The sequence below is a fragment of the Schistocerca serialis genome, chromosome 5, assembly GCF_023864345.2.
Source record: "Schistocerca serialis cubense isolate TAMUIC-IGC-003099 chromosome 5, iqSchSeri2.2, whole genome shotgun sequence".
Lineage (NCBI taxonomy): Eukaryota > Metazoa > Arthropoda > Insecta > Orthoptera > Acrididae > Schistocerca > Schistocerca serialis.
Window position 1 is genome coordinate 494,996,195 of NC_064642.1, and position 26,008 is coordinate 495,022,202.

At 45.1% G+C, this 26,008-nt stretch overlaps 1 protein-coding gene across 1 annotated transcript in view; it reads left to right on the forward strand.

Moving 5' to 3' along the window:
• The window catches only part of LOC126482029 (uncharacterized), a 121,343-nt gene that overhangs the window by 59,708 nt on the left and 35,627 nt on the right, over positions 1-26,008 (forward strand). The window contains exon 3 of the mRNA XM_050106000.1: positions 19,435-19,745. Coding sequence (XP_049961957.1) covers positions 19,435-19,745 — 311 coding nt within the window. The remainder of the gene's footprint in view (positions 1-19,434; positions 19,746-26,008) is intronic.

A 26,008-nucleotide genomic window follows, 5' to 3' on the forward strand; every position in this document is an offset into this window, starting at 1 on the left:
AGGTCATTTATATAGATCAGGAACAGCAGAGGTCTCAGGACGCTTCCCTGGCGAACAACTGATATCACTTCAGTTTTACTCGATGATTTGCCGTCTATTACTACGAAATGCGACCTTCCTGGCAGGAAATCACGAATCAAGTCGCACAACTGAGACGATACCCCATAGGCCCGCAGCTTGATTAGAAGTCGCTTGTGAGGAACGGTGTCAGAAGCTTTCCGGAAATCTAGAAATACGGAATCAACTTGAGATCCCCTGTCGATAGCAGCCATTACTTCGTGCGAATAAAGAGCTAGCTGCGTTGCACAAGAACGATGTTTTCTGAAACCATGCTGATTACGTATCAATAGATCCTTCCCTTCGAGGTGATTCATAATGTTTGAATACAGTATATGCTCCAAAACCCTACTGCAAACCGACGTCAATGATATAGGTCTGTAGTTCGATGGATTACTCCTTCTACACTTCTTAAACACTGGTGCGACCTGCGCAATTTTCCAATCAGTAGGTACAGATCTATCGGTGAGCGAGCGGTTGTATAAGATTGCTAAGTAGGGAGCTATTGTATCAGCGTAATCTGAAAGGAACCTAATCGGTATACAATCTGGACCTGAAGACTTGCCCGTATCAAGCGATTTGAGTTGTTTCGCAAACCCTAAGGTATCTACTTCTAAGAAACTCATGCTAGCAGCTGTTCGTGTTTCAAATTCTGGAATATTCCATTCGTCTTCCCTGGCGAAGGAATTTCGGAAAACTGCGTTCAATAACTCCGCTTTAGCGGTACAGTCGTCTGTAATCTTCAGCATTCTTCTGTAGCACCACATTTCGAAAGTTTCTATTCTCTTCTTGTCCAAACTATTTATTCTCCATGTTTCGCATCGATACATAGCTACACTCTATACAAATACTTTCCGAAATGACTTCCTGACACTAAAACCTATACTCGATGTTAACAAATTTCTGTTCTTCAGAAAGGCTTTCCTCGCCATTGCCAGTCTACATTTTATATCCTCTCTACTTCGACCATCATCAGTTATTTTGCTCCCCAAATAGCAAAACTCCTTTACTACTTTAAGTGCCTCATTTCCTAATCTAATTCCCTCAGCATCATTCAAGTTAACTCGACTACATTCCATTATCCTCGTTTTGCTTTTGTTGGTGTTCATCTTATATCCTCCTTTCAAGACACTGTCCATTCCATTCAACTGCTCTTCCAGGTCCTTTGCTGTCTCTGACAGAATTACAATGTCATCGGCGAACCTCAAAGTTTTTATTTCTTCTCCATCGATTTTAATTCCTACTCCCAATTTTTCTTTTGTTCCCTTTACTGCTTGCTCAATATACAGATTGAATAACGTCGGGGATAAGCTACAACCCTGTCTGACTCCGTTCCCAACCACTGCTTCCCTTTCATGTCCCTCGACTCTTATAACTGCCATCTGGTTTCTGTACAAATTGTAAATAGCCTTTCGCTCCCTGTATTTTATCCTCGCCACCTTTAGAATTTGAAAGAGAGTATTCCAGTCAACATTATCAAATCTTTCTCTAAGTCTACAAATGCTAGAAACATAGGTTTGCCTTTCCTTAATCTGTTTTCTAAGACAAGTCGTAGGGTCAGTATTGCCTCCCCTGTTCCAACATTTCTATGGCATCCAAACCGATCTTCCCCGAGGTCGGCTTCTACCAGTTTTTCCATTCGTCTGTAAACAATTCGTATTAGTATTTTGCAGCCGTGGCTTATTAAACTGATAGTTCGGTCATTTTCACATCTGTCAATACCTGCATTCTTTTGGGATTGGAATTACTATTTTCATCTTGAAGTCTGAGGGTATTTCGCCTGTCTCATACATCTTGCTCACCAGATGGTAGAGTATTGTCAGGGCTGGCTCTCCCAAGGCTATCAGTAATTCTAATCGAATGTTGTCTACTCCCGGGGCCTTGTTTCGACTTAGGTCTTTCACTGATCTGTTCTAGGATACAAACAAACAAAACAGAGGAAAGTAAATACAGTACTAACCATATTATAGCTGATGTTGAAAGTGACCACCATTCATCTCTCGATTCTTTTCGTCCCTGGGCAGCAAGTTGCTGAAGGCGGATCGAAGCCGCACTGCTGGAATTGCTGCAGCCTTGTCCGAAATGCTGTTGCAGTCCTTGAAGACAATGAAGGTTGTTGCGATAAGCTTAGACTTGAGGGCTCCCCACATAAATTTAATCGCACACTGACAGATCAGGTGACTGGGTGGCCAGCCACGGCCGAGACCAGACTGACTTCTGGTAACAACTCCGTCAGGCGTGAAGGTTGTGTAAATGTACTCCAAAGTGGATGACGTAGCAGATGTACATGAGGTATGGACATCAAGGGATGTGGTTATGTGCATACATTCACATTCAGTCATATCCACTCCTCCAGGCCACCCTGTATACAGGGTGGTCCATTGATCGTAACCGGGCCAAATATCTCACGAAATAAGGGTCAAACGAAAAAACTACAAAGAACGGAACTTGTCTAGCTTGAAGGGGGAAACCAGATGGCGCTATGGTTGGCCTGCTAGATGGCGCTGCCATAGGTCAAACAGATATCAACTGCGTTTTTTTAAATAGGAACCCCCATTTTTATTACATATTCGTCTAGTACGTAAAGAAATATGAATGTTTTAGTTGGACCACTTTTTTCGCTTTGTGATACATAGCGCTGTAATAGTCACAAACATATGGCTCACAATTTTAGACGAACAATTGGTAACAGGTAGATTTCTTAAATTAAAATACAGAACGTAGGTACGTTTCAACATTTTATTTCGGTTGTTCCAATGTGATACGTGTCCCTTTCTGAGCTTATCATTTGTGAGAACGCATGCTGTTACAGCGTGATTACTTGTAAATACCACATTAACGTAATAAATGCTCAAAATGATGTCCGACAACCTCAATGCATTTGGCAATACGTGTAACGACATTCCTCTCGACAGCGAGTAGTTTGCCTTCCGTAAAGTTCGCACATGCATTGACAAAGCTCTGACGCATGTTGTCAGGCGTTGTCGGTGGATCACGATAGTAAATATCCTTCAACTTTCCCCACAGAAAGAAATCCGAGGACGTCAGATCCGGCGAACGTGCGGGCCATGGTTTGGTGCTTCGACGACCAATCCACCTGTCATGAAATATGCTATTCAATATCGCTTCAACCGCACGCGAGCTATGTGCCGGACATCGATCATGTTGGAAGTACATCGCCATTCTGTCATGCAGTGAAACACCTTGTAGTAACATCGGTAGAACATTACGTAGGAAATCAGCATACATTGCACCATTTAGATTGCCATCGACAAAATGTGGGCCAATTATCCTTCCTCCCACAATGCCGTACCGTACATTAACTCGCTAAGGTCGCTGATGTTCCACTTGTCGCAGCCATCGTGGATTTTCCGTTGCCGAATAGTGCATATTATGCCGGTTTATGTTACCGCTGTTGGTGAATGACGCTTCGTCGCTAAATAGAACGCGTGCAAAAAATCTGTGCCCAGTGGCAGAACTGTACACGACGTTCAAAGTCGTCGCCATGCAATTCCTGGTGCATAGAAATATGGTACGGGTGCAATCGATGTTGATGTAGCATTCCCAGCACTCACGTTTCTGAAATTCCCGAAAAAATTTTCAAATGTGTGTGAAATCTTATGGGACTTAACTGCTAAGGTCATCAGTCCCTAAGCTTACACTCTACTTAACCTAAATTATCCTAAGGACAAACACATACACTCATGCCCGAGAGAGGACTCGAACCTCCGCCGGGACCAGCCGTACAGTCCATGACTGCAACGCCTCAGACCGCTCGGCTAATCCGCGCGGCTGAGATTCCCGATTCTCGGGCAATTTGGCTGCTACTGATGTGCGGATCAGCCGCGACAGCAGCTAAAACACCTAATTGGGCATCATCATTTGTTGCAGGTCGTGGTTGACGTTTCTCATGTGGCTGAATACTTCCCGTTTTTTTAAATGACGTAACTATCCGGCAAACAGTCCGGACACTTGGATGATGTCGCCCAGGATACCGAGCAGCATACATAGCACACGCCCGTTGGGCATTTTGATCACAGTAGCCATAAATCAGCACGATATCGACTTTTTCCGCACTTGGTAAAAGGTCCATTTTAACATGGGTAATGTATCACGAAGCAAATACCGTCCGCTCTGGTGGTATGTTCCTTGATACCAAGTACTTATTCGTTTGTGACTATTGCAGCGCCATCTATCGCAAAGCGAAAAAAGTTGTCCAACTAAAACATTCATATTTCTTTACGTACTACACGAACATGTATTAAAAAATGGGGGTTCCTATTTAAAAAAAAAAACGCAGTTGATATCCGTTTGACCTATGGCAGCGCCATCTAGCGGGCCAACCATAGCGCATCTAGTTTCCCCCTTCAAGCTAGACGAGTTTCGTTCTTTGCTTATTTCGTGAGATATTTAGTCCGGTCACTATCAATGGACCACCCTGTATATGGCGTCTCTTCTTCCGGACATGTAAAAGAGAGAGGCACGCGTATTCAAATACAAAGCTATGCAAACAGTCAGAATACGGCACTGCGGTCGGGAACGCCTATATAGGACAACAAATACCAGGCGCAGTTCTTAGATCGGTTAATGCTGCTACAATGGCAGGTTATCAGGACTTAAGGGAGTTTAAACGTGGTGTTATAGTCGGCGCACGAGCAATGGGACAAAGCATCTCCGAGGTAGCGACGAAGTGAGGATATTCCCGTACGACCATTTCATGAGTGTACATTGAATATCAGGAATCGCTGCGGCCGGAATAAGATCCTGTCAGAACGGGACCAACGACGACTGAAGAGAATCGTTCAGCGTGACAGAAATGCAGCCCTTCCGCATGTTGCTGCATATTTCAATGCTGGGCCATCAGTAAGTGTCAAAATGCGAACCATTCAAGGAAACATCATCGATATCGACTTTCTAAGCCAATGGGCTACTCGTGTACCCTTGATGACTGCACGACACAAAGCTTTACGCCTTCCCGGGTCCGACAACACATTGGACTGTTGATAGGTGGAAACATGTTCTTTGGTCGGACGAGTGTTGCTTCAAGTTGTATCGAGCGGACGGACGGGTACGTGTATAAAGGCAGCCTCACGAATCCATGGACCTTGCATGTCAGAAGGGGACTGTTCGAGCTGCTAGAGGCTCTGTAATGGTGTGGGGCGTGTGCAATTGGTGTGACATGGCACCCCTGATACGTCTAGAGAAGACGCTGACAGGTGACACGTACGTAAGCATCCTGTCTGATCACCTGCATCCATTCATGTCCATTGTATATACCGACGGACTTGGGAAATTCCAGGAGGACAATGTGACACCACGTACGTCAAGAATCGCTACAGAGTGGCTCCAGGAACACTCTTCTGAGTTTGAACGCTTCCGCTAGCCACCAAACTCCCCAGACATGAAGGTTACTGAGCATATCTGATGTGCCTTGCAACGTGCTGTTAAAAAGAGATCACCCGTTCGTACTCTTACGGATTTATGGACAGCGCTGCAGGATTCGTGGTGTCAAATCCCCCCAGCGCTACTTTAGACATTAATCGAGTCCATGCCACGTCGTGTTGCGGCACTTCTGCGTGCCACAGGGGTCCTACACGGTATTAGGCAGGTGTACCAATATCTTTGGCTCTCCAGTGTATGTATGTATAAACAGAGACGGCCAACACTCTCTTCAGTGCAGATGCACACCAAGCTCAAACTCTTACAGGAATCGGCGAGATGTCGCGAGTAATGAGGCTAATGAGCTGGGGCACTACATCAGTAGTGTGTGTGGTATCAGCTGAGAAGTTGTGTCTGACGGGAGGCGTGCTAGGGTAGTCTGTGCTGTTGTAGTCACCACTGCGTCCAGTTGGCTTTGTGGTCAGCACATCTGCCTAGTAACCGGGAGATCCGGTTCGAATCCTGGTTCAAAAAATGGCTCTGAGCACCATGGGACTTGACATCTATGGTCATCAGTCCCCTAGAACTTAGAACTACTTAAACCTAACTAACCGAAGGACGTCACACAACACCCAGTCATCACGAAGCAGAGAAAATCCCTGACCCCGCCGGGAATCGAACCCGGGAATCGAATCCTGGCCCAGGACAAATTTTCAGCTGGCCCCATTGATATAAATCAAGCCTACTGGCAGCTAATGTCTTTAATTCCTTTTCACTTGGAATTCAGTCTGAGAACAGTGAGTTCGATCGATTTGGAAGAATTTTATAAACTCAATCTCATGAAAGAATAGGCGAAATCCTACTAATGGAAAAATAAGGACGTGACGAAATTTCCGTACCTAAGAACTCGTACGTTGCACAGGTCACACCATTAGACAAGAAGAGAAATAAAAGTAATCCGCTGAATTACGGATATGTATCATTGAAATCAGTTTTGCAATTCATTTTAAATTAACTTCCCGATGCGTCAGAGAATTGAAACTTCCAACATTTCTCGGAACTGCCTGACGACACAATATTAACTCGCTTTTTTTGCACGGCGTGTGATGGAGTGTACTTTGTGTACTATTGCCATTTTCCCGTTCTACTCGCGAGTGGTTTGCGAAAAGAAACAGTCGTATGGGAATATCCACACTTCATCGCTACCTCGGAGATGCCGTGTGCCAATGCTCCTGCGCCGACTATAACATTACGTTAAAACTCTCTTCAAACTCGATAACCTGCCATTGTAACAGCAGTAACCGATCTAACAACTGCCCCAGACACTTGTTGTCTTACATAGGCGTTGCCGACCGCAGCGCCCTATTCTGCCTGTTTACATATGGCTCTGAGCACTATGGGACTTAACATCTTAGGTACATCAGTCCCATAGAACTTAGAACTACTTAAACCTAACTAACCTAAGGACATCACAAACATCCATGCCCGAGGCAGGATTCGAACCTGCGACCGTAGCAGTCTCGCAGTTCCGGACTGAAGCGCCTAGAACCGCACGGCCACCGTGGCCGGCCTGTTTACATAACTCTGCATTTGAATACGCATGCCTATACCAGTTTTTCTTTGGCGCTTCAGTGAATAATTTATGTATGAACTGTTCACCTCTTTACTTTTATTTATCGCATCCGCCTCACTGTTTAAATCTTACCAGTATTTTCATAGCTATTAAAAATTCACAATCACAAATTTTCATGACTATTGGCATGGGGTTAGGAATATGTGTGGGGCTGGGAAAAATTATATTAAACCTTTTAGTCAAATTTGAAAATGTGGTTTATTAAGAACTGATAACAGACGGAAACAGACGACTGTCTACGTGCCTCTATAAGTGCTCTAACCTCATTTGTCTTATTCTCATAATCCCCACGCGAGATATACGTTGCTGGTATCATAATGCTCGCACAGTCTTCTTAGAAAATATGTTCTCTAAATTTACCCAACAGTGTTTTGCGAAAACTACGTCACCTTTCATCCAAGGGTTCGCGTTTACTAAGTTGCCAGTGCATTGGTGTTGCATTTTCGTGTGGGCTGTACCGACCTGGGAGGGTCTTACCACAGCTCTGTATATTTGTTCGATGGCTGTTGTCGTGTCCACTTAACAAGGACTTCAAGAACTGGAACAATTCGCCATAGTTGGTCGCACCAGCATCTTATACGTAACTTCCCAAACCATTTCCGATAAATCTAAGTTTTCCATTTGTCTTCCCTGGTATCCAGTATCACTTCTCAGTATCGCCGCGAAATACTTATACGATGTGACAGGCTCAAAATGTTAACCACTAATCTCGTAATGAGAAACTATGAGCTTCTTTCTCTATGTTATAGGCGTATCTTACATTTACACGCATTTAGAGAAACTGTTGTCACTCCTCTCTGAAAAGTAGGAAGACAGTATCTATTTCAGACAGGCGCATTTCCACTGATTCGTTGATAATGGAGTAAAAAATCCGAAATATGAGGCATAATGTATGTTTCATTGTATTTCATAGAGTGATCGGTAGAAGAACGGTGTTCAGTGAAAGTGAATTTGCTGACGTGGAAAAGGCGAATATGCGACTGGTGTTTCACGATGCGCCCCTAAGCAATGCTAATCTTTAGCCCTACATAACATTTGCCATACTTGCACAGAATCCTATAACCAGCTGCCCTGCGCTGCTCTGAGTCGTCTTTGACCGGTCACAGAAGCACAGAGAATTTTGATGGAGGACGAAAGATAATTTTAACCCTATTTTTACGCAGAAACATTTCCAGTATATGGCATGCAAGCTGTCGTCTTGAAGGCCTCATTCTATGGCTTATGCTGCCATTCGTAAGTCCATAGCGCTCTCTGTATCTGTTGAGGCAAATATCCATTTTCTAGAGACACAGTTTGGAGGTATTGCTTGCAGAATATCGGCACCCAAGAAGGTGTGGGTCTGTGAATCAACGTCTTCGGAACGCCTACTGTTTTATCCGGATAGTGGCAACTAGTTGCTTGTAAATATAGATCTATGTGAGTGAGCTTTCGAAATACCGAAGCCGCGTGGAGTGGTCGCGTGGTTAGAGGCGCCATGTCACTAATCGTGTGGCTCCTCCCGACGGAGGTTTGAGTTCTCCCTCGGGCATGGGTGTCAGTGTTGTCCTTAGCGTTAAGTTAGGTTAAGTAGTGTGTAAGTCTAGGGACCGATGACCTCAGCAGTTTGGTCCCTTAGGAATTCACACACATTTGAACATTTTGAAATACCGAATGCCCAAGTGTCCCATCCCCAGACTAAGACATCTAGAAATGGTTTCCAGTTAATGCTGGATGGATCCTGTGATGGAAAAACTTGATGCTCCGCGCAGCTGGCGTCGTTATGTGATTTTACCGTGTGAAGATGGTCGATCATGAGGCGACCTTCCACCACGGAGAGCCCACTGAGCACGAACAGGCTTGCAGAAGAAGTGCGTGCGTTCAGGTAACACAGGCAACTCACAGAGGAAGCTCCCCATTGCTCTCCTCTCAGACGTAGTCATAAGTTGCCTGTCAAAAACTGAACACAGATCATGCCTGAAAACAGGAAGAAGGCGTACTGAACTGTGGAAAAAAGAAGAAAAACAGAAACAGTGAACGGTCCAAAATTAATCTATACAATGTTGAGGCGTGTGAATCACGTTCCTTTCGTGGACTGCGAAGGGGGAGATCCGGGTTCAAATTGCACTTGGTACAAACTTACTTTTATTTTTCACAAAATTTCGGACTTTCCGTCCTGTCATTGGCGTATATACCTCATGTTTGTTCTACACAGATACCACACGTTATGCCTCTTGCGTTCCGTTTTGGAAGTTCTGACTCCTGAATTCCTTCGTTGTAATATAATTCACACCCGTTTATAAGTTGTTTTCATTTCTGTGAGAAATCTATGGGGCATCTCGCCTGCTGGGACTATCCATCACATTTACTTGCGACGGTAGTATATTCTTACCACGTGACTCAAATTCTGTGATGACCTTCTTCCTGTTTTCATGCTTTATCTGTGTTCACTTTTGGGCGGGCTACCCAGTGGGCCAACTTACCACTATATCTGGGGGGGGGGGGGGGGGGGTTATACATTCGCCAGTACACTCCTGCAGATGGCTAGAAGATTCTACGCTGAAATATCGTGGCGGCAAGTTATTGACATCCTGCAGTTATCCCGAAAATTTCGTGGAACAGTGCAGAAAACAATTCAGACACGGAAGTGTTCTTATTTCTGCTGTTACTTTCAAAGTGTCTTTGTACGCAGTTTTTCATTAGTCAGCACTGACGGGCCGCAACGGCCGGACGTGTGCACTTTGAGCTGCGCTACAGCGCCTGACTCAGCGGTTCCACCCACTTCCAGCTGCTTGTCCTGCAACAGCCAGATAGTGCAATCAGAAGCGAACTTCTGCCCGCTTCTTAAATACTACATTTTGTCGTTACGTTTTCCCGAAATCAGCAAAATAGTCACGAACTGTTGTGCAGAATTGTTTTCGATGCAGTAAATTGCGTGTATCTTTTTCTTTCAGCTAACAGTCAAATTACCTGCCGTTATTACAGATGTGCTCAAACAACAAATGCGCAGTGACAACTGAGTACACACATGTGCCAGCGTGGTCTTAAATAAGGGAGCTCAACGTACCTTCCCCAGTATACGCAGGGGATGAAACCCACATAGGGACACTCCCTTGGTTCGCTCCCACGCCACTTGGAGCGCTGCAAGTTTCATCAATCCACCATCTCACTTACTTATTATTCTGATTGCGTTCTTGTCGCATCCGTAATGTTGGGCGGGGTCAATGATTCCAAATTTGTTTTTGTTTCATATAAAACAGAAGCTGGTTTCGTTACATGGTGTTCTGCGGACTTAACGTGCATGAGTTATTGAATACGAATCTGAGCGTGAACTGCTCGATTCAAAGGCATTGTATGTATATTGTTCGCATTCTTCGTTATTTTTGTTTGCATCCGTTATCCGTAATTTCTCGCATTTAATGGAGAATTCCATGTTAGCAGGTTTTGATAGTATTGGTATTCAGCTTTATTATATCTTGCCACGGAGAGAGTATGTAATTCTGCTTTGAATGGTGTTGCTTCTTGCCTCTGAGAGCCACGCATTTTATAGTGTCTTGCACAGTATGGATGTAGATATAGATGAGTAGGCCCTATGTTTGGTACTCTTGGTAGTTACAGCATTCTTTCTTACAAACGTTAAAAATGCGACAGTAGTTACGCCAATGTTTTCATACGTTGTTAATAGGTACTACAAAGTTAAGTTTCGGGAGACCTCCATTAAATGCGAGATGAAGAAAAACAGATAGTAATAAAAATAACGTCGAATATGAGCAATATAATGAACATACAGTGGATTTAAGTCGAACAGTTAACATACGGATTCGTAAGCAGTAACAAATAGACGTGATGCCACAGAATACCATGTGACGAAACCAGATTGTGTTTCATATGAAACAACAATAAATATGGAATCATTTACCTCACTCAACATTACGGATGAGAGCAAAAACCGAGCAGAATGTGAGTAACATATTTGGGTTGCAATTCAAATGGCACAAGATGGTCGTAACGAGAAGTACAAATAAATACACTTTATCACCACACTCATCCATAAAGTATAAATGAAAATCATTATTATCTAGTACTAGCATTTCGAAAAGCATTGATACGGACTTCGAAGCGAACACTTTACTCTTAAGGAACCCCTACAAAAAAGTCAAGGGGCGTAAATGTTCCGGCCATGATGTTGAACCATCTTGACCGATCCATCTGTCCGGAATGGTTCCATCCAAGAGCTGGAGAAGAAATAAACCTCAGTGTGGCAATGAGCCACCTTATTGAAACATTAGATATTTTTGAAATTCCTGTATCTCAGGAGTAACGTAAGGTTCCGACATGTCCAGGCTCAGCGAAAAAGAACGATCCAACAACTGTGTTACATGTGAAAGTGTATGAATAAAAAACTTGACGAGTTAAGCTACCATTTGCAACAAACCGCGTAGCTGTGTCTAGCACAGTTTATTAGAAATAAATTTTTGCAATAATGGAGAGGTTTAGGCTCAACCTGTATTGTGCAGCAAGTCACTGATATCTGGCAGTTCGTCCGAAATTTAATATGACACTGTACACGCCGGAAAAATTTTGAATTTCGCATGTTTTTATTCTAATTGTATGCAGGAGTTCTTGTCGCGATTTTTATGTTTGCTCGTCATATCCCGGTGGGTGGACGTCTTCTTGGTCTGTCCTTACGCAAGTCAACCACCGCTGTAAAATGGCCTAATAGCTGACATCGGTCAATAGCGGAAAATAAGCCGTAACTGCAGCAGAAAGCGGAAAAGTTGTCACTTCAGAAATGTTGTGCTACTGTGATAATTGCTCGAAACAAAGTAACATGCATGTAGATTAAAGCCCGTTGCGCAATTAAAGAAAATAAAAAAGCAGGCGACTTGACTAAGCTTATATGGATATGGTGTCTGTTCTTTCTCTTTCGGACGTGTCTGAAAGAACAGACGTCATATCCACATAAGTATATAGTTCTGGCAAAATCGGCCATGACCTTGTTCTTCTGTGCGGATGCACACATATTACCCGAACTCTTACGGGACTTGGTAAGAATGTCTTCCACGAGTAATGAGTGTGTTGGGTAGGGACACAACGAATGTAGTGTGTGGACATATAGGGTGAGAATGTGGGTCTCGCGGGAGGCGTGCGTGACATGGTCCCTGCAGTCGCACTATCCTCTGTGCCCTCGGTGGCTCAGCAGGATAGAGCGTCTGCCATGTAAGCAGAAGATCCTGGGTTCGAGTCCCGAACGGGCCACACATTTTGACCTGTCTCCGTTGATATATATCAACGCCCGTCAGCAGCTGAAGGTATTAGTATATAATTCTAACTTGACTAAGCAGTCTATACATGATGGATCACCGTTAGCCATAGAGGCACATTTCGCGAAATATCTAACATAATTCGTACAAGGTCGCTCGCTGTCTGGTAAGTAGTGGCCTCGGCAGAGCTGAAAGATTGAAGAACAATACTATGCGAAAATCCAGCCACAAGTTCGTAGCAGGCCTTGATATGGTCCATCAACAGACCCAAATAGGCATCTATATCATAAGCAGCATTAGACTAAATTACAGATCACCTCAGTACACCCATTGTGACTACATATAATCAATCTCCCTACCTTCTAATGATATTGTACGACGTTTGGAGACATAAACCAGGTTATAAGTATTTCGAAGCCCAAATTGTCGAGACGCCGGCGCCATGGTTACAGCATCTATCAACAACGGTAAAATATCTCAGCCAGTGTAGATTGTCTTTCAGATGCAGCTGGTACAAAAAAGGGTATAAAATTGTAACATTTTTATGTTCAGACGTTTTCAGTATTTAACTGTTGACGCTATTCGACAATGGACATCAAGAACTAAATATACCTGAAATACTGTTTGTTACTTGTTGCTTGAAATGTATCTGCCGTTACATACAAAGGCGGAAAAAATTGCAACATCAAGATGGAGTTGTGCGACATAAACGAAAGTTGGTAGGCGTGTTCGTATTTCTGAAAGATGATATCTATTCATATCTCACTACAGACGCTAGCAGCACCACTATGAGAATGCGTATCAGGTTTGCTTTAAATATACGCTGTAACCATCGTGAGCATCAGTTACCTTTGAGATTGGACGTGGTGAGTTGATGTTAGTCAAGAATGCCTTTAAGGTGACCAAGACGCCATTATCAACTCGTCGTTGAGTTTGAACGGGGTAGTGTGATAGGCTACGAGAAGCTGGATGTTTCTTCTGCGATACTGCTGAAAGACATGACTGGCAGCCACTGTATATGATTGCTGGCAGCGGTGGTCACGAGAATGTACGGTCGCAAGAAGACAGGGCTCCGGACTCACTTGGCACTACCGAGGTGGAAGATCACCGTGTTCGGCTAATGGCTCTGGCGCATCGTACTGCATCTGCAGCAGCAATATGAGTAGCAGTTGACATCACAGAGACACAACGAACTGTTACAAATCGGATATTTCAAGGACAGTTCCGAGCCAGATGCCCTGTAGCAAGCGTTCCATTGGCCTCAAACCACCGTCATTTGCGCCGTCAGTGATGTCAAGCGAGAGCTCATTGGAGGGCAGGGTGGAGGTCTGTTGTGTTTTGTGATGAAAGCTGGTTCTGCTCGTTTTGCTCCGGTGCCAGTGATGGCTGTGTGTTGGTTACGAGGAGGCCACTTGAGGGGTTGCAACCAGCCAATCTGCGTGCTGGACACACTGAACATACAACAGGAGTTATGGTCTGGGTTGCGATATCCTATGACAACAAGAGCACTCTCGTGGTTATCCCAGGCACCCTGATTCCAAATATGTACGTCAATATGGTGATTCGCCCTGTTATGCTGCCATTCACGAGCAGCATCCCAGAAGGTGTTTTCCAACAGGATAACGCTCGCCCGCACACTGCTGTTGTGACCCAACATGCTCTACAGAATGACGACATGTAACCTTGGCCCACTCTATCAGCAGATCTGTCTCCAGTCGAGCACATATGGGTCATCATCGAATGACGATTCGAGCGCCATCCACAATCAGCATTAACCGTCCATGTATTAACCGACCAAGTGTAACAGGCATGGAACTGCGTCCCACAAACCGACATCCAGCAGCTATACAACGCAATGCAAGCACGTTTGCATGATTGCATTCAGCAGTGTGGCAGTTAGAGCGGTCACTAATGTACCCGCTTTTCGCATTTGCAGTTCCTTACCTCGAGTATGCATTAACCTGCGATCTTGCAATGTTAATCACTTAAGTATGTTACCTAGACAAATGTATTCCCGAAATATTTGGTGCTGTGATTTTTCCGTTAATTCCGTTAATATAGACACGATTCAATAGTGTATAACGGAAGTCAAATACGCAAATAAACAAAACACATATATAGTGCGATTGTCCTTAGGCCGCAAACGTAAGCAAACAAGAACTAAGAGTGCTCAGGGGAGAAGAGAGCTCTGGGGAACAAACCTGCCTCCACTTTGCAGGCCGCACAACGCGCAATGACAGTGGTCGCCGATACTTCCTTGAGTCTTCGGAGCTGTACTCAAACCCTGTAACAGACCTAGGTTAGCGTCTGCTTTCCTTTCAAAATCAGAAGAGAATGACCAACACTCAACAGAAAGCAAACTAGAGTACACAAACCGTTCAATAATGACTACTGCATTTGTTCGCAGAGGCTGGCAGTACCATAAACGAGGAAGTACTGGTCCAAGCTTTGTAGGGTATGCTACGCAACCATTGTCCAAAACACCCTCCAGCAAAAACCGTCACGTTTAAGTGACTGCACATCTCTGGAAAAAATTGTAAAAAATGAATTTTTTATTTGTCTATTGATTGGTTGAACAAATAAATTATAAATTAAATTGTTACTTAACACCGTGGATATGGAACTTGAGCTCACGATCAGATTTGAAATAATGTCTTTGACTCGAAAATAACTATCTAGAGCCCGATCGCGAACAGATGAAAAACGGACCCCTTGTTTTAAGTTCATGAAGTTTATTTGCCGAGTTTTTTAGTTACAGCATAAAATAAATGTAAGTAGTTGGAGTCAGTATGATTGATTAAACTATACAACATCGTAGTTTATAGTTTCAAATCGAAGCGTCTATATTTTAGCGTAACTCAAGTCCTTTTACGGGTGCAAACAGTTGACACTGCAACGTAAGCTGCCTTCTAATGCACACAATGCTTCATATTCACTAAATGAATAAGATCCACTTCCTACGTTTCGCCACGATACCTGACGAAAACTTTAAAGAGTTCAGGGAGACATCTAAGCCCCACACTGACTTCTCTTTCAAAAATAGTCATTTTCAATTATGTGGCTGTATACATCCCAGAAACTAAGAAGACCAATTTGTCGGTACTGTCTACCTCTACGAAGTCTTCATTCAAACCGCTTCCTGTATGACGTCTCCTTTCAACCCTAGAGAACAATTCTCATACAATGCTCCCATCTCATGTGTTCGCCCACTACCACAACTAACCATTGACTGTCGCTCTTATTGCCTTCCTCCCTGCCGCACTATCACTAACGACGTACCTTAACACAATGTAAAATCTGCAATTTTCGAGTCTATTGGCCCGTTTATGTAAATGACGTTTTATATGAAACGTGCTGAAACGCAAGTTAATTTGATCTTACCCTACATACAAACATCCAGTTATCAATGTTAAATTAATGGTTTGCAGCATCACTGAGCTAATCTTTTCATAACTGATAAATTAAACCACAAGAAATTGTGGATGTAACTCATTACTAAAGTGCAATTTATGGTATCACTGATCATTTATTTCGTCTGTATTCCCTTGACATAAAACTACATACGTCTTATGTAATGAGTGTGGGATAAAGTAAACGAGGTTCTTAATTTTGCATGCGCAACTATGTCTTTGTATGTTATTAAATGGAATTTCCATATCGCTGTTGGTAACTTGGAATCTTAAGCTTAATTTTTTGATAAGTTCCCAATGCACACGCCTGCGTGGATTCTCTTCCTCCCGTTGGCTGCACGAGGATGCCTGAACTCCTCTCGCTAAGCACTTTCAGCCCATATCGGTACCACAGGTAGCGCTCAGCCTTCCGCAGCTGGACCTTCCTGTTCCCATTCATACACCAGCAGTCACATCCGTTAGATATCAAAGAGTATACGTGTGGAGCGATTTACAGTGGAATGACCATGCAACATTAATCGCCAGACTGAGATTCATTGGAAGAATTCTCCGGAAATGTCGTCCATCTACAAAGTAGGTAACTTACAAAAGCCTACTTTGACCAATACTTGAATGTTGCCAGACAGGACTGATAGCAGAAGCAGAGAAGACGCAAATAAGAGCAGTGCGTTTCGTTACAGGTTCATTTAGTAAGCGCAAAAGCGTTACGGGGATGCTAGCAAATTCCAGTGGCAGACGCTGCAAGAAAGGCGTTCTGCATCAGGGTGTGCTGTACTGTCCGAGAGCCAACCAATGTGTAGCTTTCTCCTGCGTATATTCGGGGAAAGACCATGAAGGTAAAATTAGAGAGATTCGAGGTCGAAGGGAGGCTTACCAGCAATCGTCTTTCCCACAAAGCATGCACGACTGGAACAGGAAATCGGTGAAGCGAGAGTGGTGCACAAAACACCCTTCTCCACACACCGTAAAGTGTCTTACAAGGTATAGATTTAGTAGATATACAAAATATAGATGTAGTAGATATAGTAGTAACTTTTCGTCTTTACTTACCACGCAAAGCTTTTTAGGTGGGTGGGCTCTCACAACCGACATCGAGCTAATATCTGGGTACAACTACTCTTGCTGGGATGTCAAAGAACGCTCAGAGCCAACGCAGATGTTCACTGTGGTCAATCTTCCCACAGGCCAAGGTTTCTGACAGAAGGCTGGCACATTGTCCGTCAATACTCTTTTAAGCTGAGGGAAACCTCTTCCATTACCATAATCTCACACAGTTACGTTGTATTTGTTATTTACACATCTCAATAAAAGTTTTTATGACCCTGATAAGTCATGCATGTGTGTTGCTGTGGTGAGTGTTCCTATAACCATCGAAAGACCACCCCTGACGTTGTTTGTAAACACACACACAATTACCATGAGTGCTGCCTAGGATAGAGTGCCGCTTTCGAATTGATTGCAGCGTTTCAGTTGAAAGTAAAGCATCAGAACGGGGGCATTAAAGACGTCTGTGGAACTGTAGAGCGAACATTCGTCATGCCACGGAGGACAATCGCGACCAATGATCACGTTAGGCGCAGAAGGCTTGTCGACTAGGGTAGTTACCCGACGTGTGCACCAGAGCCAAATTGATGTGATGCAAACGTGGAAACGGTTTCAATTAACATACAGTGTTGAGAACTTACACCACATAGGTCATCCACGTTCGACGGATGCACAGGATTCTCGATAGCTACAAGTTTTCAGTCAAAGAAACCGTGAGTTGAGTGCTCCAGGACTGAATTCGGTGTTCGAAGAGGCTACGCGATGTCATACATCGAATCAGACTATTAGCAGACGATTGCATGACGCGAATTTCCATTTCCGTCGACCATGGCAAGCACCACGTCGTACCCCACAAGGCCACGGACTCCGTTGCGGATGGGCGAGCAATCATACACATAGGTTGCCCCAGGATTGGGGTCTTGTGTTGTTTACATTCTTGTACCCTGATAATCGCATACAACGTGTTGGGAGACATCTCGGTATCTCGAACGACTCGAAGATTATGTTCCGCATGTGCAACAAAGTGATTGCGGAGTGATGTTCTGGGGTGGCATAACATAGGACGACCGTTCTCCTCTTGTGGTGGTTGAGAGCAGTCTCGCTGCTCTATAGGTACAGTCTTTTCCTGTTAAGAATATCAGCTTATTCCCATGAATTAGCACCTTTCACTCAGTTGGTACTAGGCTCAAATCCAATCTGCATTTGGATCGCACTTCCTTAATTCTTGTGCAGCAGTGTACTGCTGCGTCAACTTTCAGTAAGCTACCACAAGTATTCAAATCTAAACTGAAGAGTTTCCTCATGGGTCACTCCTTCTATTCTGTCGAGGAGTTCCTTGAAAAATTAAGCTGATTCCTGTGTTATATTGTTGATTGCGTTTACATAAACTTACGGTTTGTCTTTTCTTTGGGTTCATAAACATTTTATTTTATCTGTTATTGCTTTTATGTTGTAATTTCGTGTACTGACACGTACCATGAGCTTGGAGATGTGCTCCTCAATTTGGTCCTACGGAACTAGTGTAAAACAAAAATAAAAAAACATTAATTGGAGACCACAAGTCCAGAGCGAGTCTCATGACATGCAACCTACAACAACCCCTAACAGTCTGTGAGTTGAACCTCCACCTAGAAAGACTAAGGCACAAGAGAGCGAGGCTTCGGTGGCAACGTGCCGCCGGGAACACTCGTCCGGCGGTGGTGCTGCCATCGAGTGAAGCAAGAACCCCCGCCGCCGCCACATATTCGCGTGCGGCGCCGGGCTGCTGCCGTGGTGGTGGCGTATGAGGGTGTTCGTGACGCGTGAACCCAGTCGTACATGTGTGGGATCGATTGGGACGAGCTGGTTTCGGACGTCGACAACGACCACGTACTCTGCTCGATCTAAGCAGAATCACCATTCAGAGCCGACCGTGGTGGCCGAGCGGTTCTAGGCGGTTCAGTCTGCAACCGCGCGACCGCTACAGTCGCAGGTTCGAATCCTGCCTCAGGCATGGATGTTTGTGGTGTCCTTAGGCTAGTTAGGTTTAAGTAGTTCTAAGTTCTAGGGGACTGATAACCTCAGATGTGCTCAGAGCAATCATTTGCCCATCATCACCATTCAGAAGGGACGATATGGATCACATTTGGTTTGACGATCTCACCAGTGGTATGCCACAACGGATTCGACCCTGCATTTGAGCGAGAACACGTTCTTTAACGTACTGACATTACACGGGAGTTAACAAATATTTGATTTTTTGAACTGGTGTCCTGGACACATTGCAAATGAATATACGAGTATGCCTCGGAGCCAATGAAATTCCAAGGATACGTTTTGGTTCCAGAATGAGATTTTCAATCTGCAGCGGAGTGTGCGCTGATATGAAACTTCCTGGCAGATTAAAATTCCTTCCTTTTAGGAGTGCTAGTTCTGCAGGGTTCGCAGGAGAGCTTCTGTAAAGTTTGGAAGGTAGGAGACAAGATACTGGCAGAAGTAAAGCTGTGATGAGGGGGCGTGAGTCTTGCTTGGGTAGCTCAGTTGGTAGAGCACTTGCCCGCGAAAGGCAAAGGTCCCGAGTTCGAGTCTCGGTCCGGCACACAGTTTTAATCTGCCAGGAAGTTTCATACGTTTTGTTATTGTGTGTACATTTGAAATTGGCTGTGGGCTGAGGTGAGGAGGGCGGTTGCAGTCGGTGTGCTGCGGGCCGATGCCGCTGACGCTGCAGCGGCTGAGCGGCGCGGTGTCGGGCATCGTGGCGGGGCTGGAGTGCCCGGTGTGCCTGGAGACGGTGTCGCCGCCCGCGTCGCAGTGCGTGCACGGACACCTGCTGTGCCCGCGCTGCCGGCCCGCCGCCGCCGACCGCTGCCCCGTCTGCCGCGTGCACATGGCGCGCGGCCGCAGCCTCTTCGCCGACCACGTCTTCCGCACGCTCGCAGACGCCTTCCAGGTGGGGCCCGACCCCGCGCCCGGCGCCCTCGCCGACACCATATTCGGCCGCAGGTACGGGTATCGCCATCCTCGTCTCATTCTTCTTTTTCACTATGCTCTTGGTGGACCCCATACTCCTCAACATTCTGTCTCATCCTCGTCTCATTCTTCCTTTTCACTACGCTCTCGGTCGACCTCGTTCTCCTCAACATTCTGTCTCATCCTCGTCTCATTCTTCTTTTTCACTACGCTCTCGGTCGACCTCGTTCTCCTCAACATCCTGTTTCATCCTCGTCTCATTCTTCTTTTTCACTACACTCTCGGTAGACCTCGTTCTTCTCAACATCCTGTCTCATCCTTGTCTCATTCTTCTATTTCACTATGCTCTTGGTGGACCCCATTCTCCCCAACATTCTGTCTCATCCTCGTCTCATTCTTCTTTTTCACTACGCTCTCGGTCGACCTCGTTCTCCTCAACATCCTGTCTCATCCTCGTCTCATTCTTCTATTTCACTATGCTCTTGGTGGACCTCATTCTCCTCAACATTCTGTCTCATCCTCGTCTCATTCTTCTATTTCACTATGCTCTTGGTGGACCCCATTCTCCTCAACATTCTGTCTCATTCTTCTGTATCACTATGCTCTTGGTGGACCCCATTCTCCTATACATTCTGTCTCATCTTCGTCTCATTCTTCTTTTTCACTACGCTCTCGGTAGACCTCATTCTCCTCAACATCCTGTCTCATCCTCGTCTCATTCTTCTATTTCACTATGCTCTTGGTGGACCCCATTCTCCTCAACATTCTGTCTCCGTACATCTCCTATTTCTGGACCTCTCCTAAGCATGTATACGAGGAAGCGGGAGTGAAGGGGGCCTGTGGACTCCAACATACGCTTCGTATTTAACTTCCAAACGTTAAGGTAACTTTCCGAGAATAAAGCAGCATCAAACTGAATCTCGAGGAAGGCAAAGAATTTTAGGAACTACGAACTGTGTTGAAGTTGCTTGTGTGAGGGCTAACCCATATGGATGGGCTTGCGGCCTGATATCCTGCAGGATGCATACCAGCCGGTGAAGGCACAGTCTGAGCGTACCTGCCGTCAACAATAAATCCGACACGGTTCGTGAGTTCACTGGCAGAACGGGTACACCGCAGGAATCAAGTGAAGAAATAGACCGACCAGCCCCTTCTTATATAACTTTATTTATGGCAAGATTCTTTTTCAGTTTTCACCCATCTTCGGTCAGCGTAACACACTTAAATCTTTCAATAATTTCAGTTGACGTAATACATTACTTTGTCGATGCAACCTTTTTACCTACTCCATTTTGATCGCTGCAGCTGATTTTGGGCAATACATCAGTTGTAAGTAGGTTGTTCAGCTTTTTATGTTGGTAACGCCACAAAGCGCTCTGTATGAAAATCACTGACTGTGCTGTGTGCAGTCTGTGGCTGGTTTGCATTGTTGGAATATTCGCTATTGTAGTGTTGGGCAGTTGGGTGTGAACAGCGCATAGCGTTGCGCAGTTGGAGGTGAGCCGCCAGCAGTGGTGGATGTGGGGAGTGAGATGGCGGAGTTTTGAGAGCGGATGATCTGGACGTGTGTCCATCAGAGAGAGTAAATTTGTATAATGACTTTTGAACACTATTAACGTAAATACATTGTTTGTTCTCTATCAAAATCTTTCATTTGCTAACTATGCCTATCACTAGTTAGTGCCTTCAGTAGTTAGAATCTTTTATTTAGCTGGCAGTATTGGCGCTCGCTGTATTGCAGTAGTTCGAGTAACGAAGGTTTTTGTGAGGTAAGTGATTCATGAAAGGTATAGGTTATTGTTAGTAATGGCCATTCTTTTGTAGAGATTATTGAAAGTCAGATTGCGTTGCGCTAAAAATATTGTGTGTCAGTTTAGTGTTGATCAGAATAAGTAAAGAGAGAAATGTCTGAGTACGTTCAGTTCTGCTCAGCTGTTTGAAAATCAGATAATGTAAGAGGTTTGTCAGCACAGTAATTCATTAATTTTTCTAAGGGGACGTTTCACAGTTCGTTTAATTATACGTTCCAGAATTATGTATTTACATCTAATTTAGTAATTGATAGAGAAATAAGACACTGTCTGACAAAAAGAGTGAAGCACTCAGAAGGGGATGGGAAACTAAGTGAAACTACATGTGTTGAGAGGTTATGTGATGTTACTTCACTTATTAAAAAATGGAGTCATATTTTAAAAAAACTTGTCAGTGTGAGCCCACTTATCAGTATGACGTCGCACACCTCTGGCCTGGATGCTTGCACTGATTCCTTTAGAAGTGGTGTCGTAAAGTAAGCTGGCCCTCAACTCTTGTAACTGATACTTGATGTCGTGGATACCGGCAGTGCGACAGATATGTCTACAAGCTGGTCCCACACATCTTTCATCAGGGACAGATCTGGGGATCTAGCTGGCCACAGGAGCACCTCAACATCACGAATACAGTTCATAGAGACACGTGCCACCTGGGACGAGCATTGTCCCGTTGAAAAAGTGTACCACACTACTGTCGCATGAGAGGTTCCGTGCGAGGATGCAGAATTTTCATGACGTCAGTGTTCCTCAATCACTGTCGGCTGCGACCTGAAGTCACACTTGATGACTCCGCACATCATGACTCCATGAACAACACTGTTCTGCCTCTCCAAAATACTGGAAGAATGGGACCTCTCTTCATGTAGCCAATATTCTCACCGATGATGGTCATCTGGTGTAGTGTAGAACTGTGATTCACCGCTGAACACAATGCGACACATTCGTCAGCAGTCGATGCTTCCCTGCCACTGTACGTCCGCCCCTGATAGCTGAGTGGTCAGCGCGACGGAATGTCATACCTAACGGCCCGGGTTCGATTCCCGGCTGTATCGGAGATTTTCTCCGCTCAGGGACTGGGTGTTGTGTTGTCCTTATCATCATCATTTCATCACCATCGACACGCAAGTCGCCGAAGTGGCGTCAAATCGAAAGACTTGCACCAGGCGAACAGTCTACCCGACGGGAGGCCGTAGCCACACGGCATTTCCTATCTGCCACAGTATCAATCCAGATGCAGTCGTTTGTGATGCGGCGTTCGTGGCAGGCTACGCACAGGATGCTTATTCTCCTGGCCGGCTGCTGCCAGTCTCCAACGAGAGATACAGAATGTCGCACAGAGTCCATTACTTATTCTCGGTTGGCAGGTACGGATGCGAAGGCGTTACGTTCTGCTTGGTATACAACACGGCCGTCCTCCCTTGTGGTCAGGCCACTGTCATATAGAATCCCTATAAATCTGAATATTGCACGATTCGTCCAGCCGGACAAATGCAGACCCACAATAAGGCACTTTTCAGACTCAACCAGGTGCTGATAACGCTGCCTCAGACGACTACGGAGCATCTCCATGTCTTCCACAGTGATCAATCAACATCTGACGCTGTTCGCGTCTCCTACACACCCTACCAGTCCTGGAAACAAAACTAAATACGAACAACACTAATACAGTCTGATGACTGCTCTACCTATCACAGAGCAACACTAATCACTTACATAAACATAATACCCGCCGATGGTGCGCACGTGTACGGAGTTATTCTGACATTTGATCGTGTGTTCTTGGTGCGCCACATTTTTTTTTAATTTATTTATTTTTTTATTTTTTTTTTTTCCAGATCGTACAGTTACTTGATCTCTGATACGAGACTGTGGAGCCGGTGAAGCAGACGTAGCATATCGCAGTTATGTAAGTTCTATGGCTACAACCATCCTAAATGGGAGTACAGAGAAGTGATACGGCCAAATAGACGAATGTTGCAGATGTAACACAAACAAGCATTCTTGTTCAGCTCTGACTGTCTAGACTCAAGTTTTCACTATTTGCGCTGTGTTGGATCGCAGCAGGATAGTTGAAGGTTCGATAGAACGAGCGATTGCACACGTTTACATTTCACATTATGCGAAAATTATTCCAAATTTAGACACTTAAAGATTGTTTTTACATTAAAGCATATAGCATATACCCTACATGATTTGGTATGCTTTAACAGACAGCACCCTGAATAATTTCGTTTTATTTCGCCTGTTATGTAAACGATAGTGATATCAACTTTGCTTCTTTAATACATCCTATAATCCCAAATTAAAATGTGTCATTTGAACGATATAGTAAAGCCATATACATGATTAGTGCAGATGGGTAAATTTTCATGAAGCAGAAAGTGAGCATTTTGTGTCCAAATGAAGTTAATCATTAATAATAATTTATTTATTTATTTTTACTTCATTTATCTCGTCCAGTATGATTATTCGCTTAAAACTAGCAACTTTGTCATTCATTTCACTGACGATTGATAAATTCCACCAGATGCACTACTACAGAAGCGTCAACATACACTCCTGGAAATTGAAATAAGAACACCGTGAATTCATTGTCCCAGGAAGGGGAAACTTTATTGACACATTCCTGGGGTCAGATACATCACATGATCACACTGACAGAACCACAGGCACATAGACACAGGCAACAGAGCATGCACAATGTCGGCACTAGTACAGTGTATATCCACCTTTCGCAGCAATGCAGGCTGCTATTCTCCCATGGAGACGATCGTAGAGATGCTGGATGTAGTCCTGTGGAACGGCTTGCCATGCCATTTCCACCTGGCGCCTCAGTTGGACCAGCGTTCGTGCTGGACGTGCAGACCGCGTGAGACGACGCTTCATCCAGTCCCAAACATGCTCAATGGGGGACAGATCCGGAGATCTTGCTGGCCAGGGTAGTTGACTTACACCTTCTAGAGCACGTTGGGTGGCACGGGATACATGCGGACGTGCATTGTCCTGTTGGATCAGCAAGTTCCCTTGCCGGTCTAGGAATGGTAGAACGATGGGTTCGATGACGGTTTGGATGTACCGTGCACTATTCAGTGTCCCCTCGACGATCAACAGTGGTGTACGGCCAGTGTAGGAGATCGCTCCCCACACCATGATGCCGGGTGTTGGCCCTGTGTGCCTCGGTCGTATGCGGTCCTGATTGTGGCGCTCACCTGCACGGCGCCAAACACGCATACTACCATCATTGGCACCAAGGCAGAAGCGACTCTCATCGCTGAAGACGACACGTCTCCATTCGTCCCTCCATTCACGCCTGTCGCGACACCACTGGAGGCGGGCTGCACGATGTTGGGGCGTGAGCGGAAGACGGCCTAACGGTGTGCGGGACCGTAGCCCAGCTTCATGGAGATGGTTGCGAATGGTCCTCGCCGATACCCCAGGAGCAACAGTGTCCCTAATTTGCTGGGAAGTGGCGGTGCGGTCCCCTACGGCACTGCGTAGGATCCTACGGTCTTGGCGTGCATCCGTGCGTCGCTGCGGTCCGGTCCCAGGTCGACGGGCACGTGCACCTTCCGCCGACCACTGGCGACAACATCGATGTACTGTGGAGACCTCACGCCCCACGTGTTGAGCAATTTGGCCTCCTGCATGCCCACTATACGCCCTCGCTCAAAGTCCGTCAACTGCACATACGATTCACGTCCACGCTGTCGCGGCATGCTACCAGTGTTAAAGACTGCGATGGAGCTCCGTATGCCACGGCAAACTGGCTGATACTGGCGGCGGCGGTGCACAAATGCTGCGCAGCTAGCGCCATTCGACGGCCAACACCGCGGTTCCTGGTGTGTCCGCTGTGCCGTGCGTGTGATCATTGCTTGTACAGCCCTCTCGCAGTGTCCGGAGCAAGTATGGTGGGTCTGACACACCGGTGTCAATGTGTTCTTTTTTCCATTTCCAGGAGTGTATTTCTCGAGAATGAAGCTGTAGCTCCGACACGAGTTCGAGTAAAGCCAGAAAATTAAATACTGTGACTGAATATGGCGTATTAATAATAAAAATATGATGTATGTAAAAGTATGATTATTCGCATAAAACTAACAACTTTGTCACTCATTGTAGTGAAGAGTGATAAATTCCACCAGATGCACTACCACAGAAACGTCAACATATTTCTCGAGAATGGAGCTGTACCTCCGACACGAGTTCGAGTAAAGCAAGAAAATGAAATACTGTGACTGAATATGGCGTATTAATAGTAACAATATTCTCAACTTGCCCGTTCCAGTCATGGACAGCCCCTGACGAAATGTATGAACACAGATATCTGATTTGGTGTTTGTGACGTCCATAAATCTGGGACACATAATTGACGAAATAATTTACTAAGTAACCAATGATCTACCCACTGGGCTCCCTTGTCCAGTGACAGCGACTAAGAAATGGCGAAGGGTGAGTGAATGATTATGAGGGGAAAAGGGGCATTCTAGT